A 14286-nucleotide genomic window follows, 5' to 3' on the forward strand; every position below is an offset into this window, starting at 1 on the left:
GAAGGAAAAGGGAACAAAAAAAATCTATGTCTGGTTCTGCTGAGGTGGGAAAGCGTGGTGGGTCAGCGGCGGCTGGATCCCACCTTCGTCGCCAGTGTTAGATAGGCAGGAACTCAGACAGATGCCGTGAGGCAAATTCAACTCTGTTTATTGGCACACGACAAAAAACTACGAAGTACAGGAGAGAAGCGGGAGCTGTCCCTGCCTGACAGCTATTTATATGTAGCTGTCAGGCAGGGCGGCCAATCAGGATGCGGGGATTGCCCGCGTTTAGCCAGGCCATGTCTTGACCAATCAGACGCGACCTGGCTGTTGCTGGCAGACTCAGGGGAAACTCCTGACGTCATTGCCAGGACTCTACACCCATAAGCTTGCATTACTTTAGATGGGGATTGGGTAATTGAGGACAAGTATATCAAGATATATTAGGCTGAGACTAAAGGTTACTTCTGAGATTGCAGAGATGACCTTGAAGGAGATGTGCAAGTGGCAGTTATCAAAACACACAGAAGAGGGTGGGCCAATATATTTTCCAAAGGACCAGAAGGCAAGACAAGAAGCACTGGATGGAAACTAATCAGAGAGATATAACCTAGACCTAAGGAGAAATTTCCTAACAGTAAGAACAATTAACCAGTGGAACAGCTGGCCTTTAGAAATTGTGAGTGCTCCATCACTGTAGGCTTTTAAGAAGAGAGGGAACAACCATTATCTGAAATAGTTTAGGGCAGAGGTGTCCAAACTTGGCAACTTTAAGACTTGTGGACTTCAACTCCCAGAATTCTGGGAGTTGAAGTCCACAAATCTTAAAGTTGCCAAGTTTGGACACCCCTGGTTTAGGGTCTCCTGCTTGAGCAGGGGGTTGGACTAGAAGACCTCCAAGGTCCTTTCCAACCCTGTTATTCTGTTATGTAAGCCCAGGACAGGAAGAGAAAATTAGGAGAGAAAAAAATCACTGTGCAATTGAAATATTTGATTACCCACCATATGTTACATGTCACATGGAACTGAAGATGCTAAAACCATTCTAAAACCACGTTTTTCAGGAGGAGGCCTCTATCAAAATTGGTATAGCATTATTGAGAGATGAAGCTGTTAATCCTTTCCCTCATCTTGACAACATGAAGGGTCTTTTAGATAATGGATGGGAATGATCCATGAGACAGATGGCAAATACATTTAATGATAAATGAAACAATTGTCACTGCAAGCAATTTTCCCCCTTTGGCTTGTGTTCCTCTCTGATTCATTCTTCTCTTTAATGTTTCATTCAGATTCGTTCAGACAAAGACAGTGAGATCCATATAAGATACAGCATCACAGGGGTGGGAGCTGACCAGCCCCCTATGGAAGTCTTCAACATTGACCCCGTGTCAGGGAGAATGTATGTGACCCGTCCAATGGATAGAGAAGAAAGAGCATCCTACCATGTAAGTTTGTGCTTCTCGTGTCTTGTCTATTTTTTCCTTCCTTCCTTCCTTCCTTCCTTCCTTCCTTCCTTCCTTCTTTCCTTCCTTCCTTCCTCCCTCCCTCCCTTCATCCATCCATCCATCCATCCCTTCCTGTTCTTCCTTCCTGCCTTCCTCCATCCCTCCCTGACTTTCCATCCTTCCTCTCTCCCGCCCTCCCTCCCTCACTGTTCTTCCTACCCTCCATCCCTTCCTTCTTTCCTTCCTTCCTTCCTTCCTTCCTTCCTTCCTTCCTTCCTTCCTCCCTCCCTCCCTCCCTCCCTCCCTCCCTTCATCCATCCATCCATCCATCCCTTCCTGTTCTTCCTTCCTGCCTTCCTCCATCCCTCCCTGACCTTCCATCCTTCCTCTCTCCCGCCCTCCCTCCCTCACTGTTCTTCCTACCCTCCATCCCTTCCTTCCTTCTTTCCTTCCCTCCTTCCTCCCTCCCTCTTTCCCTCCCTTCTCAGTCATAATAAAGATAGAATGCAAAGTTCTGAAGGTCTAGAAATTATCTAATGAGAAATTTATATGTGTACACACGCACATACATACATACTGTATATGCACACCCTTCTACGTTGACTGAATAATGATAAAAGTACCTGTATAAATAGACGGAATTGTGTCTACGTTTATATATGTATGGTAGTAGATTTATTGTGCCGCTCTTATTGGCTTTTGGAGAACTTTATTTTTATGTATTTATTTGCTTGTCTATTACAAAAAGTGTGTGGATAATTGTAAATTACTGCCCTATAAAATATTCAAGATAAGATTACCAAATCAGGTAAATTTTGGATATAAGAATTTTTGCAATAACTCCAAATTTGGCTCTTTTAGATTACATTTGTTTACATGTATTATATTTCTATTCTTATTTTCTTCTTAACTCTGTCTACCAGCTGTGAGTTTGCCAGCTATTTGCTGTGTTTGGGTGACATGTGGCTCACTGTTTCATTCAATTGATTGTATTAATTTGCATAGCACACTGAATTATACAGCAACCAAACTGTCTGAGTTTATAAATTATGTGACTGAAATGCAGTTGTCTAAGTTTTTCATGTGAACTCCCTTACCAAAACTGTATCTTCCCAGGATTATGGATTTTTTACTTTTTTTTGCTTTTGCTGTTATCCTGCAACGTTAGAAGACATTATGGACACATCATGAACTCATTTCTAAAACCACCTTCTAACAATCATGTCCAGCCTAGACAAAAGTAAACCTAGCTTCCTGAAGGAGAAGGTGCTAGGAAGGCGGAAAGACATGTAAAAAAGAGAGTGGTGTTGAAAGAAAAAACCCTGTTAGAAAGAAAATGAATGTTCCAGCCATTTTGCGCTTTGAACCCACTTAACAGTTAATTTAGGAGGCAGGTTGTTTCAGTGCAGTGGTGGGTTTCAAAAAATTTTTTTTACTACCGGTTCTCTGGGCGTGGCTTTGTGGCCGTGGCAGGGGAAGGATACTGCAAAATCCCCATTCCCTCCTCATCCTGCTAACCTGCTTTCCAGCCCCGTTCTCCTGTTCAGGGCAACAAAAGAAGATCAGCTGGGAGGCTGGGAGGCAGCAGGGGCGGGGCCAGCCTATTTGCTGGTTCTCCGAACTACTCAACATTTCCGCTTCTCCAGAACTGGTCCGAACTGGCGGAATACCACCTCTGGTTCAGTGGCTTAACGACACTGGAGATTGTCTCAGTTCTGGCCGTTCGAGTCCTAGCACTGCGTGGCAGGGTGAGCTCCTTTCACTCCCCTCAGCTTCTGTCTACCTAGCAGTTCGAAAACACGTGAGTAGATAGGTTAGGCACCACTTGGGTAGGAAGACAAGCTGTGCTCTGTGCAGGCAGGCAGATTCCCGATGGCTCTGAAAATTCCCAGTTGCAACACCTGCTTGTGGGACAGCTTTGGGAAGGGAGGAGCCCTTGGGTTGCAGGAAGAGCCACTTGTCTTTCTCTCTGGTGCAAAGCCAGCTTGCCCTCCTATGGCACATCTTGGGAAAACAGGCGAGGGTGGACTATAACAGGGCTGGTATTTGCCTTCTCTAACAGTTCACAAATGTGAGCCGCGTCCGCGCATGCACTCAGCCTTCCATGCATGTGCTTTGGCTAAAAAAAGTGCCTAAATGGGACGGCATAGAGCCTGGGTGGGTGGGAGGGCCCACTCACGATTTCCACTACTGGTTTGGGTGAACCGATCTGAACTGGCAGTATATCACCTTTGCTGGTACCTTGGCAAGCCAAAGTATCACTCTGCACTAGCAATGTGGTCTCCCGGCTACTATAACAATGTCATACGCTAATATTAGTTCAATTTCATTCAGTGACATGAAAGTAATTCTATACAGTTTGGTTGCAAAGGATTTGACTAGACTACTTGACATCATTGTCCATATCCCAAAGGTGCTTCCTCAAGAGGCAACTGGACTTTCTGGTTTTTCTCATCCAAAAATCTTCTTCAGCTGTCTTGGGTGAGAAGTGAAACGTCTTCAAAGAAAAAAAAAACAGAAAGTCCAGTTGCCTCTTGAGGAAGCACCTTTGGGACAACCATGATCTGGATGACTTGGAATCTCCATAGACATCATTGTCCATGGTTCTGCACTTGAAATACTGAAGTTGTGTGGATTCCAGTAACACCTATCCATGATCCTGTTCATATAAGACCAGAGTTCATCCAATTCAGTCAGACACGTGGTGTCTGCGAAGGTGTCAGAACATAAACACAACTTCCCATAGACACATCTACGGAGTACCGTAGTTCATACGGATTTCTCCTTGGATCAAAATCAGAGGAGAAGGAAGCCCAAGAACAGAGGTGGAATTCATACAGTTTGGACTGGTTCAGGTGAACCAGTAGTGCCAATGATCAGTTGGCCCCACCCACCCACCCAATCCTGCCCTATCCTGTCCTTTATTTCCTGTTTTCTACCTCATCTCAATCGCGTGGCACAGCCTGATTTCTCCCGCCTCCGCTATTCTATTTACCGCTGCTGATTCGGAAGGTAAGCAGCTGAGCTTCTAAATGCTCCATTTTCAGCGCTGCGTGTAAGCGCTTTAGGCATACGCATGCAAAGCGCACGCTCACTGAACCAGTTGTTAAACTGGCAGCATCCCGCCACTGTCCAAGAAGCATAACTGTCCACTTAAGAGTGATTCAGATCAGCCCAACTGATGAAAGGGAGAAGAATTTGAATTTGAACGCTTCCAAGTCCATGAAATCCAACATATATCTGTGTTGATAGGCAGAGATAGAACCTCTGAATCCAAATAAAGGGAGGGGAAGGAAAAACAGATTTCCTGAACCTATCCAAATTATGACAAGTGGCAATAAAGGCAGAACAGAGAAGAACCAAAGACAAATATGTCGTAAGTACCAATGATAAATATATCATATCCCACTCAATTGCTAGAATCAACCACCATCATTCTTGCCTATATCATTCTCCCATTTCGTTGACTTCCAGAATCTCAATTTCTCTTTAGCTTGACTTCCTGATTTCTGAATTGGCTTCTGGTTATACCTGGATTGTTCTTATGAACCTCTGACCTTAACACCTGGCTATTTGTAGACTGTATTTTGTGTAGGTTTTGCTGGCTAACTGCAAACTTTAGACATTCAGTTCTAGTCTGAATAACTTATTGTGATTCATTCTGTCTCTCCAGGATTTCAAATCACAGTCATTCTGTGAATCTGGAGGTGATTGATTTTTGTACTTCCTGCATGCAGAGGAAATGTGTTCTTTCATTAAGGCCCAATCTTTCCCCAAGGTTTTGTAAACCAATTGTTTCTCATACATTAGTGGAAAGCTTTGTCTTCTTGCTGTAAAATGAATTTCCCCTTGTGCCTAGGAAGTCAGCTTTTAGTCTTCTGCATTGACTTTGGGTGCATATTGTAAGACCTCTAACCCATCTGGATTTCCAAATACGTTACAAATTGCCTATAAAATTGTTGTTGTTAGTTACAAAGTTGTGTCTGACCCATTGTGACCCCATGGACAACGTTCCTCCAGGCCTTCCTGTCCTCTACCATCCTCTGGAGTCCATTTAAGCTCACCCCAACTGCTTCAGGGACTTCATCCCAGTGGTGGGTTCCGGATCCCATTCCAACAGGTACGGTTGGAACGGGCCCAGTGTCATCCACATGGACGCGGGCAGCACGCACATGCGTTGTGCCATCCAGCTACGCCTCCATGAGCCTCCGCGATGCTCCAGCTGCTCAGCGGAGTGTCACACAGGCGCTGTACACACCATGCATGTGCGCGGAAGTGCCGAAGACTTTAAAGACAGGTAAGGAGCGCGGGTGGGTGGATGGGCCCTCCGGAGCATCGTACCGGAGCGGTACCAAGTACTCCAGGCAGGCTCCAGTACGCCGGTACCGGGGCATACTGCCTGCAACCCACCACTGCTCCATCCAGCCACCTCCTTCTCTGTCGTCCCCTTCTTCTTTTGCCCTCCATCTTTCCCAGCATTAGGCTCTTCTCCAGTGAGTCCTCCCTTCTCATTAGGTGGCCAAAGTATTTTAGTTTCATTTTCAGGATCTGGCCTTCTAAAGAGCAGTCAGGATTGATCTCCTCTAGGACTGACCAGTTTGATCGCCTTGCAGTCCAAGGGACTTGCAGGAGTCCTCTCCAGCACCATAGTTCAAAGGCATCCATTCTTTGGCGCTCAGCCTTCCTTATGGTCCAACTTTCACAGCCATACATTGCAACTGGGAAAACCATTGCCTTGACCATACGCACTTTGGTTGGCAGGGTGATGTCTCTGCTTTTTAGTATGATGTCTAGATTTGCCCATAAAGTAATACAGGTCATTCCAACCGACTCTATCTTCTTAAAGAATTCTCCAACAGATATGATTTTCAGCAAGGTGTGTTTGGTATGGTATGCTTGAACTATGTTGACACCAACTATGGACAAAGGTGGAGAGGTCAGGAAAGTAATATTAACTCCTTAGTTGCATGGCGGAAGAAATTTCTTTAAGGCTATAGTGGGCACCTGTGGAAAAAATATTTCAAATTCCTGAAACAAAAGCAATTATTTTCTCCAGTGACCCCGGCGAAATCAGAAGCAAAAGGACATCCTTAAAAAAAATAAAAGAGGAGGAGTCAATGTCACGATGATACGGACGTGCGGTCTCGATGCTCCAAGACCGCAGCTGATACTTTTGCCGCTGGGTGGTCCAATCGGACCTAAACCGTCCCGCAGAGACGGTGAACAGGAAGAATACGTCTTGCTGATCTCAGGGACATCGCAAAGTCCCTGATTGATCCAAGAGAAGTTCTTCAAGACGGCGACAAATAATCCAGCCATTAGGCTGATGAAGTCGGGGCGGCTCCAAAACAGAAGGATGCGGAAAGAGAAAGTGTTTCCAGCTGGTGAGGAATTTTTACCGTTTTAAAAGAGACTGCCTATAAAAAACTTAAAATTAATTTAAAATGGAGAACAGAAGAAATAAGCGGTGGAATTAAGTTTGGAATGGTTTTGGACAGTGGGTTATCTTCCTTTTTAAATGCTATCTTCATGGATGGATTTTATACAAGCCTTTTAAAACAAATGGATTAAGTTTTCTTCTTCTATTTTTTTCTCTTTTATTATTCTTTGTAACCTATGGACTAAAATTCTCCTCTTGCATTACTGTGGGTGTTCTTCTAACTCATTCAAGAATTGGACTTTTTAAAAACTTGAAATATAAAACAGTTACAAAAAGATACAAAGAAAATTGCAAGAATAACACTGCTACTCGGAGGCTGGAGGTTTGTGTATTGGAAACGAAACACTCTTACTTTTCTCACTGATTATCCTGGCTTGGCACTCCAAGGTCTCACTGCTTGTTTATAGAGAGTGATAAGAAGAAAAGCATACAGATGTCCCTTTGAAGTATATCTTTAACCAGAGAAAAGTGAAAATAAAATGTTATTGTGAATCTATGCTTAATCTTGTTAAAACCTTCCAAGCTAGAGCAGCAGTGTTTGTTAGCTGGAGATAATGACACAATTTCAACAGCAGAAAGAAACTTTACGTCTGCAAAAGATATTCTCAGAAATACAGAAATTATCAAGCACATATGAGAGGACAGAGAAGAAGACTTAGAGCATCTAACAGTAAAATATGATGAAAAAGTTGGAGATGTTTATCAAGTGGAAAAAGTGATGGTTTAAATCCTAATAATCGAGAAGAAAATGAATATAAAGAAATTAAATTTGCTGATATTTATGGTGATTGGTTTGTCTCTGAAAATGGAAAGAGTGGAATACTGAAAGAGGAATTAAATGGAGGGGAAATCTACCCCAGATGGCAAGATACAGAAGAAGAAAAAACAAAAGAATTTATGGATTTAAAGAGAGAAATTTTATTAGCAATATCATGAATAACACTATCGACAATCAAAGATAAGCTGATTAAGGAAACAGAAGAAGGGCATCAAAATTACATGAGAGATTTTATAAGCAAGGAGTTGCAAAGAGGAGTCCATACAAAGTTGATTAAGGAGATGATTAGAGGACTGACACCACAAATGGCAGAAGATATGAGACTGTTTTGCTACTGGAAAGATACAGGTTGATAGATGGAAGAATATAATTTAAAACTAGTTAAACTTAGTGAAATTTAGTGACAATAGATATAGTTAAATAAATAATTGATAATGATAATAATGTATACAATGTATAGTGTTATGATAAGTAATAATTGGATATGAATATTGAATGGTACCCATGAAAGGAAGATTAGAAATCCTTTTGGATTATATATAAAGGTTAATAAAAATTATGTTTGTTGACTGTGGAAGGGATGCACGAAAGCCTTTTTGTAGCCAACTGATACACTTTCTACAGTATGTAACGAAGGATGTGTTGTGTTTGTTTTGAAAATAAAAAATATATTTTAAAAAATTAAAAGACAGGAAAATTAGAGATGCAGGTTTTGTGCTGCTTTGGAATGGTCAATTATATCTCACTGATGGAAGGCCATTACAGCTTGGACACTAATTTAGGTAGAGCATCTCAGAGGATGCCTTTGATGGATTCATTAGGATGAGAAACTCTCAGTCAAGAAGAAGTAACTTTGCTGGTCATAATGATGGCTTTCTCTGACCTTGGGACTATTTAATAACAAAAGTTCATTGTTAACTATTCTGGTTAAGATAATGGCTTTTGAGAGATGCTTAGAAATGGCTATTCAATTCTTTTTTATGACCAATGTAGTGAGGAAGAAGGACAAGCTGACTTTCTAAGTCCAAGAAGTTCCTTTCATTACTGATCAGAGATTTCAGTTTTCTGCACAGAATACTCTAGCATGCACACACAGAGTTTCATTGACAAAATGTCAATTAAACATCCCAGAATGAGGTTGAAATGTATCCACATTTTTTAGGGCTGAGGTCCAGGTGATTAAAAGTGCAATGATATTTTTTTTCTCTAAGACGCTGAGCTTGTTGATCAGAAAAGTCGGTAGTTCAGCGGTTCGAATCTCTAGTGCCGGGTAATGGAGTGAAATGAACTGCGCAGGTCTGGTAGAGCAAAACAAAGACCTGCCTACCTCAATGACTATGTGGCCAATAGGAACATCCCAACCAACAGGGGAGGGGTGTTAGATATTAACACTAGCTACCGTGGTTTCCACTCTAGTCCTCTGTTCCTGCGGGAACAGAGGTTTAATCTGATTGGCTAAGAGGTCTGACAGCTCCCTATGAAAGGAGAGCTGTCAGACCAAACAGTTCCTGGATTCTACATACTTGTTCCTCTCTAATAAAGAGCTATTGTTGCGTTAAGCCTGTGTCTGCCTTCTCATTGCCCTATCTAACAGGGGGCTTCCCACAATTGAGATAGTTTGCATTCAGAAGTTGGGTTGCTCCATCACGAGAGGCTTTCAAAAAGAGACTGGACTGAAATGGTATAAGATCTCCTGCTCAAGCAGAGGGTTGGACTAGTAGACCTCCAAGGTCCCTTCCAACTCTGTTATTCTATGTTCTGGGAAATACGGTAGACATGGAAAGAAATGAGTCTAATTTATTCCAACTGAAACGTTTTCAGTGCGAATCTTTTGTACTGGTATCTAAATCAATATACAAGTATTATTTGATATTCACCTGCTTCTAAATTTGGAATGGCTTTTTTTTCTGAACAAAATATTCTTAGTAAAGATAAATAAACTGGATGCTAAAATATACAAATTTAGAACAAGTACCACCATGCCTGGAGTAAAGGTGAAAAGATGATGCTGAAATGTACAAAGTTGGGCAAATGGATAGATACACATTTTCTAAAGAGAATTGCCAACTCTTGAAACAATAGGATCAATTATTCTTCAGACTAAAACTAAAAAAACAAACAAACTGATCATCCATCTGCACGGCTGATCCTTGCTTTTCTGCCATCAATTTGCAAACCAATTAAAATCAGAATTAGTGTCAATGTTAATCAGTCTTCCCTTTAGTAATATTCTGTTTATTAGCACATGCTTTCCTGTTAGTTTAATTGCATGACTGTGTGATTGTAATCATTACATTGCAATTTTTTTTAAAAAAATATACATGTTCATTATCGAGTTTCTTAATTAATATTGACTTCTTTCTCTTTGTTTTCCTCTTCTTTTGGTTCTAAGGCAAACTGAATAATTTTCAGATTAATTTGTTAGATATGAGATGTTTATTCAGAATAAAACAAGGTTAAAAGTGGTGGGTTTGGTTTTTTAACATTTACGACAATGTGTGAGTGACCTACTCATTATTTTTTTCCAATTCCAATGGTAAACAGAACAACGAAGTCCAGACCTCTCACCTTTTTTATAGTTTGAAGACAGAAAGAATCTCCGTAGCTCTAATTCTCATCTCATACAATTTATCATATTGAAACTCAACCCATTATGATCAGACCAGGAAATAAGTCTGATCTCGGGCTAAATCATTTCAGATTGCAGAGGGGTGTCACATATGACCAAAGAATCCTCGAAAGAATTGTACAAAATCCACCCATAGAGAATATAAAAACTCATAGAAATTGGTTTCGGCTCAATATATTCTGTTTTGTTGTTGGGTGGAGAGCAATGGAGGCTGTTTGAAAGAATTAAAATATGTGACCTCCCCATCTGAGAGAGATGCTCATCTTATCATGAAGTTGGAAAAACCCAGTGGATCCAATATTAATAATAATACAATACAATACAATACAATACAATACAATACAATACAATACAATACAATACAATACAATACAATAGTAGAGTTGGAAGGGACCTTGGAGGCCTTCTAGTCCAACCCCCTGCCTAGGCAGGAAACCTTATACCGTTTCAGACAGATGGCTATCCAACATCTTCTTAAAGACTTCCAGTGTTGGGGCATTCACAACTTCTGGAGGCAAGCTGTTCCACTGATTAATTGTTCTAACTGTCAGGAAGTTTCTCCTCAGTTCTAAGTTGCTTCTCTCCTTGATTAGTTTCCACCCATTGCTTTTTGTTCTACCCTCAGGTGCCTTGGAGAATAGTTTGACTCCCTCTTCTTTGTGGCAACCCCTGAGATATTGGAACACTGCAATCATGTCTCCCCTAGTCCTTCTTTAATTATTAAAGGACTCCCTTAATCCTTCTTTAATATAATTTAATTATATTAGAATAGAATAACAGAGTTGGAAGGGACCTTGGAGGTCTTCTAGTCCAACCCCCTGCCTAGACAGGAAACCCTACACCACTTCAGACAAATGGTTATCCAACATCTTCTTAAAAAATTCCAGTGTTGGAGCATTCACAATTTCTGGAGACAAGTTATTCTACTGGTTAATTGTTCTAATTTCTCAGGAAATTTATTCTTAGTTCTTGCTTCTCTCCTTGATTGGTTTCCACCCATTGCTTCTTGTCCTACCCACAGGTGTTTTGGAGAATAGCTTGACTCCCTCTTCTTTGTGGCAACCCCTGAGATATTGGAACACTGCTATCATGTCTCCCCTAGTCCTTCTTTTCATGAAACTAAATCGTTAAACTAAATATTAACTATGTCTTTGGTGGTCTCTGGGTTTGCTTGTTTTCTTGCAGATCTTTCATTACCCAAACTAGGTAACATCATCAGGACTAGCACTGATTACGTTACCTAGTTGGGTAATGAAACGTCCGCAAGAAAACAAGCAAGCTCAGAGACCACCAAGGACCCCTCAGGTCAACCCTGAGCTATAAATATTCCCTTTTATTTGCATTAATTATGTTCGTCAAATATTTCCCAGGAATATTTGGAAATCTCATCTCCAGTGACACTAAGCACTGCACTAAAACAGACTTTTTATTCATCTATTTTTACTTTCTTTTTGACTCACTGGCAAAGAGCCTAATGCTGGGAAAGATTGAGGGCAAAAGAAGAATGGGACGGCAGAGAATGAGGTAGTTTGATGGAGCAGTGTGCATGAGCTTAAATGGATTCCAGAGGATGATAGAGGACAGGAAGGCGTGGAGGAATGTTGTCCATGGGGTCATGATGGATTGGATATGACTTCGCAACTAACAACAATTTCTTTTTAATTAATAGTGAAAGGAAAAAAGAGCAAAAGACAAAACAAATAGTGGTAATGATAGGCTGAATCATGGCAACTGGACCAAACTTGGTTAATCTGAGACCTTTCTCTGCTCATTTTTGATCAGTCAGAGCAAAATTATTTTAGTCCAGTTGCTTGGATGAGCAGGGAAAGGTCTCAGATTAACCAAGTTTGGTCCATTTGCCACAATTCAGTCTTTAGACTCCTTTGGCCTGGATGATTGAGTCTTCATTGACATACAGTTCGTGATAGTGATATATCTTTTCTTTTATGTACACTGAGAGCATACGCACCAAAGACAAATTCCTTGTGTGTCCAATCACACTTGGCCAATAAAGAATTCTATAATAATTCTTAATTATATAATAATTCTATAATAATAATATAGAATAAGGAATTCTATTCTATTCTATTTTTATAATAATAGTAATAGCGGTAGTATTACCATTAAGAACACATAAAAAGTGCTACAATAAAATTTTTTTGTTTAAATACACGAAAAATATGATATTACAATATGTTACAATTCTATATATACTAGCCTAATGCAAATATTATTCAAAACGCATATAATCCTGATACATTTATACAATTCTCTTTTATTGGTCTCCATTATGTCTCTCTAGAAAATGCTGACAAAAGCAGCATTTTGGTGGAGATATAATAAGGATAACGCTTTAAACAGCCTATTTTTACAATGTCCTATTGTAGTTTTGAGAGAAAGAACTGTAATGGATTATATAAATATAATTGTGTGACAAATTTTGAGAGGATAATATTCTTTGGCGCTACATACCCAGTACATGTAATTTGACAACTAGACAACTTAAATGGATTTTCCATGCCCTTACTGTTGTGGCCCAGCAGGAGCCGTTGGAGGTCTGACTCCGAGCAGGGATCAGAGAGGCTGGTCGGCCACAAGGAGGCGCCTGAGGCATGGAGAAGTGGTGAAAGCCAAAGGAAGGGGGCTCCTGATGTCATGCCTTGGAGCAGTGGGGAGGAGTCACGGGACAGTGAGTCAGACATCAGCAGTGAATTATTAGATGCTCGTTACCGGCGCGCTAACAGGCGTAAGGAGCAATTGCGCAGTTACAGGAGGTAATTGCTCTCAGCTGCTGATAATTAGACTCCTCTCCAGACTATAAAAGGACTGCTTGTGCACACGCCCTTTGCAGAAGTCAACGCAGGAACTATTGTGGGAGTACAGTCTTGTGAGTGTGGCAGGCTGGATAGCTGCTATTGCGTGTCAGTGCCGGAGGGTTCTGAAGGTTGAGTTGTGTTGGATTGCTGCCAAGGATCTGTCTGTCTGTGCAATAAACCTCATGAAGTATCTTTGGCTCGGAGTGTGTCTGTGGGGGAAGAGGGGGGTCAGAACACCTTACTATGGCCAAAAGATTGATATTCTAAGCATCGGAAAAATAAATGTATGGCTCCTTTAACTCAATGGGTTGAAGATCTGATTGCAGTCATCACCTTTATGTGGCTGACCTATAGACATAAACTTTGAATTGATAAGTATAATGAATTATGGCACTCATTTATACAGAATACAGTAGGTTAGAAAGCAGACATTAGAACAGACTTACTAGGAAGAGGGCACCCAGAAGTGAGCTAGCTAAAGACATGTATTTAACAAAGTTAAAATCTACATACAGGTAGTCCTCGACTTACAACCGTTCAAAGTCACAATGGCACTGAAAATAAGTTAGTTTTGACTGTTTTTCACATGGCCACATGATAAAAATTTAGCCACTTGGCAACTGGCATGTATTTATGAATGTTGGGAGTTTATTTGGAACCCTGACAGTTGCACTGTTCCAAAATCATATGATCCCATGACCTTCCCACAACCAAAATCAATAGGGGAGGGGGGAATCCAGATTCTTTTAATGACTGCATGATTCATTAAACAACTGCAACAATTCGCTTAGTAATTGTGGCAACAAAAAAAAGTCATAGAATAAGGCAAAATTCACATAAAAACTGCCTTGTTGAGCAGTCGAAATTTTGGGCTCAGTTGTGATCATAAGTCAAAAAACTTACCTGTATTGGTTTAGGTTCCATCATTTCTGAATTTTCCTCCTTCCTTTACGAGACAATGGTTTTTGATAATCTTGACCTTGAGTTCATAGCCCTGGCATAATGTGCCTCTCCCATAAACAACAAGTTCCTGCATGGGCAATATTGTCCCATATGCCTCCATTATTATGCTGCATATCTCCTTGATAAGGGAAAAAGAAATCATTTCCTCTAATTATTTAGTCTAAAAAGTAACTCAGAACAACATGAGTTGTGAACAAATTGCCATTAGTATCACTTGTATTTATACCAGA

General features: G+C 40.8%; 1 protein-coding gene across 3 annotated transcripts in view; it reads left to right on the forward strand.

The window, feature by feature from the left end:
• Positions 1–14286, forward strand: part of CDH4 (cadherin 4) — a 1160485-nt gene that overhangs the window by 933472 nt on the left and 212727 nt on the right. For all 3 annotated transcript variants that reach the window (XM_081948625.1, XM_081948626.1, XM_081948627.1), the window contains one exon: positions 1275–1430. In XM_081948625.1, the coding sequence (XP_081804751.1) occupies positions 1275–1430 (156 nt within the window). The remainder of the gene's footprint in view (positions 1–1274; positions 1431–14286) is intronic.

The sequence above is a fragment of the Natrix helvetica genome (assembly GCF_964273705.1).
Source record: "Natrix helvetica genome assembly, chromosome: 3".
Classification (NCBI taxonomy): domain Eukaryota; kingdom Metazoa; phylum Chordata; class Lepidosauria; order Squamata; family Natricidae; genus Natrix; species Natrix helvetica.